This window comes from Penaeus monodon, chromosome 22 (assembly GCF_015228065.2).
Source record: "Penaeus monodon isolate SGIC_2016 chromosome 22, NSTDA_Pmon_1, whole genome shotgun sequence".
Lineage (NCBI taxonomy): Eukaryota > Metazoa > Arthropoda > Malacostraca > Decapoda > Penaeidae > Penaeus > Penaeus monodon.
In genome coordinates this window covers 32,739,322-32,740,623 of record NC_051407.1, presented here as the reverse complement: position 1 = coordinate 32,740,623, position 1,302 = coordinate 32,739,322, and the positions used below count along the sequence as shown (strand labels likewise).

At 32.9% G+C, this 1,302-nt stretch overlaps 1 protein-coding gene across 1 annotated transcript in view; it reads right to left on the bottom strand.

Annotated features, from left to right (window-relative positions):
- LOC119587416 (zinc finger protein 358-like) overlaps positions 1–1,302 on the bottom strand; it is a gene marked incomplete at its 3' end in the record, with an annotated part of 14,558 nt that overhangs the window by 12,527 nt on the left and 729 nt on the right. Inside the window, 1 exon segment of the mRNA XM_037936152.1 lies at positions 63–186. Within this exon segment, the coding sequence (XP_037792080.1) occupies positions 63–186 (124 nt within the window).

Here is a 1,302-nt window from a genome sequence, read left to right as displayed (position 1 = left end):
TGTTAACTCTGAAAGGGCTATTCAGTTACTGTTCCTCTTTACATAAATTCCTTTTCATTTACCTTTCAGCTGGTTCCTGAGCTTTATCTGTGTAGTCTGACTTGCATCCATAAAGTCCACCACCTCGTCCAGCTTCGCAATACATGGTCCGCATACTTGCTGAGGCAGAGCATCTTTTATATTTACCTGGAGGCAAGTAAGAAAATAATTAAAACTTTTTTTCAAAGACCTGTTACAAGTGTTTTGTATGGGCTGTAACAAAATCTGAATACTAAATTGAAACAACTTCTACACTTTATATTTTTCATCTGTCCTCTTGTACCAGTGTATTTATTTAAAGCTATGATGAGGCATTTTTCTTTCTTTTCTCCCTCTTCCCCTCATCTAACTTCTTTTTCAGATTTCTTCTCCCCTCATGTACTTGTCCTCCTTCTCGCCTACTCTCTCTTTTACATTTTAAATCAGTATTTCAATAACCTTGTTTAACCTTTTATGTCCTTAAGAATATAAACAATTCTTAAAGATACCAACAACTGAGTAATTTTTTTGCCTTTCTAACTGTCTTCTCTGTTCTTCTGGATTTTTTTATGCCAGCCTCTAATAAAGAATTTCCAAATAATTTGTTATAACCAAGTGTGTCATAAATACCACTTCTAATTAATTACAAGCATACAGAATGAAATATCGAAATCAAGTGTTTCATGAAAGCAGAATAATATGACTGATTTACTACTCTTCCTCTCATCTTTGCTTTCCTCTGCAATCAAATTTTGCTTAATATTACTTTCCTTAAGTATAATGACACAAATTTGGCATTACTGCATTAAACCAGTTTTGTTTTCTATTCATGGCAGCTGGGGAAACTTCTTAAGAGGGGAAGTTCGTCCTCCTATTCATGGCATGAATTTTGTCTCCTCTTTCTGGCCTCTCACTTTCTTCTTCTTCTGAAAATGGTTAAACTGTGTCTTTTGTTTCATGCATTTTTATGTTCATTGTTGTCCCAATTACTTTTTAGGAAAACAAATTGTGAGGGTTAAGAATTCTTATATAGAAGCATCATTACAAATTATGATGATACATCTTGCTGAATGGTTTATTGCTAATATTCATAGTTGAAGATTCATGAGAACAACTGTTTTTTGGTTAGTATTTGAAATTAAAAACAAGTTTCAATAGTGCATTGCACAATACCTCTCACATGCATTGTAAAATGTTTATGATTATAACTTTTCAAATGTGAAGCAAGTTTTACACCATGAATGAAACATATTCTGCTGCTATTTCAACTTACAAATAGGTCTT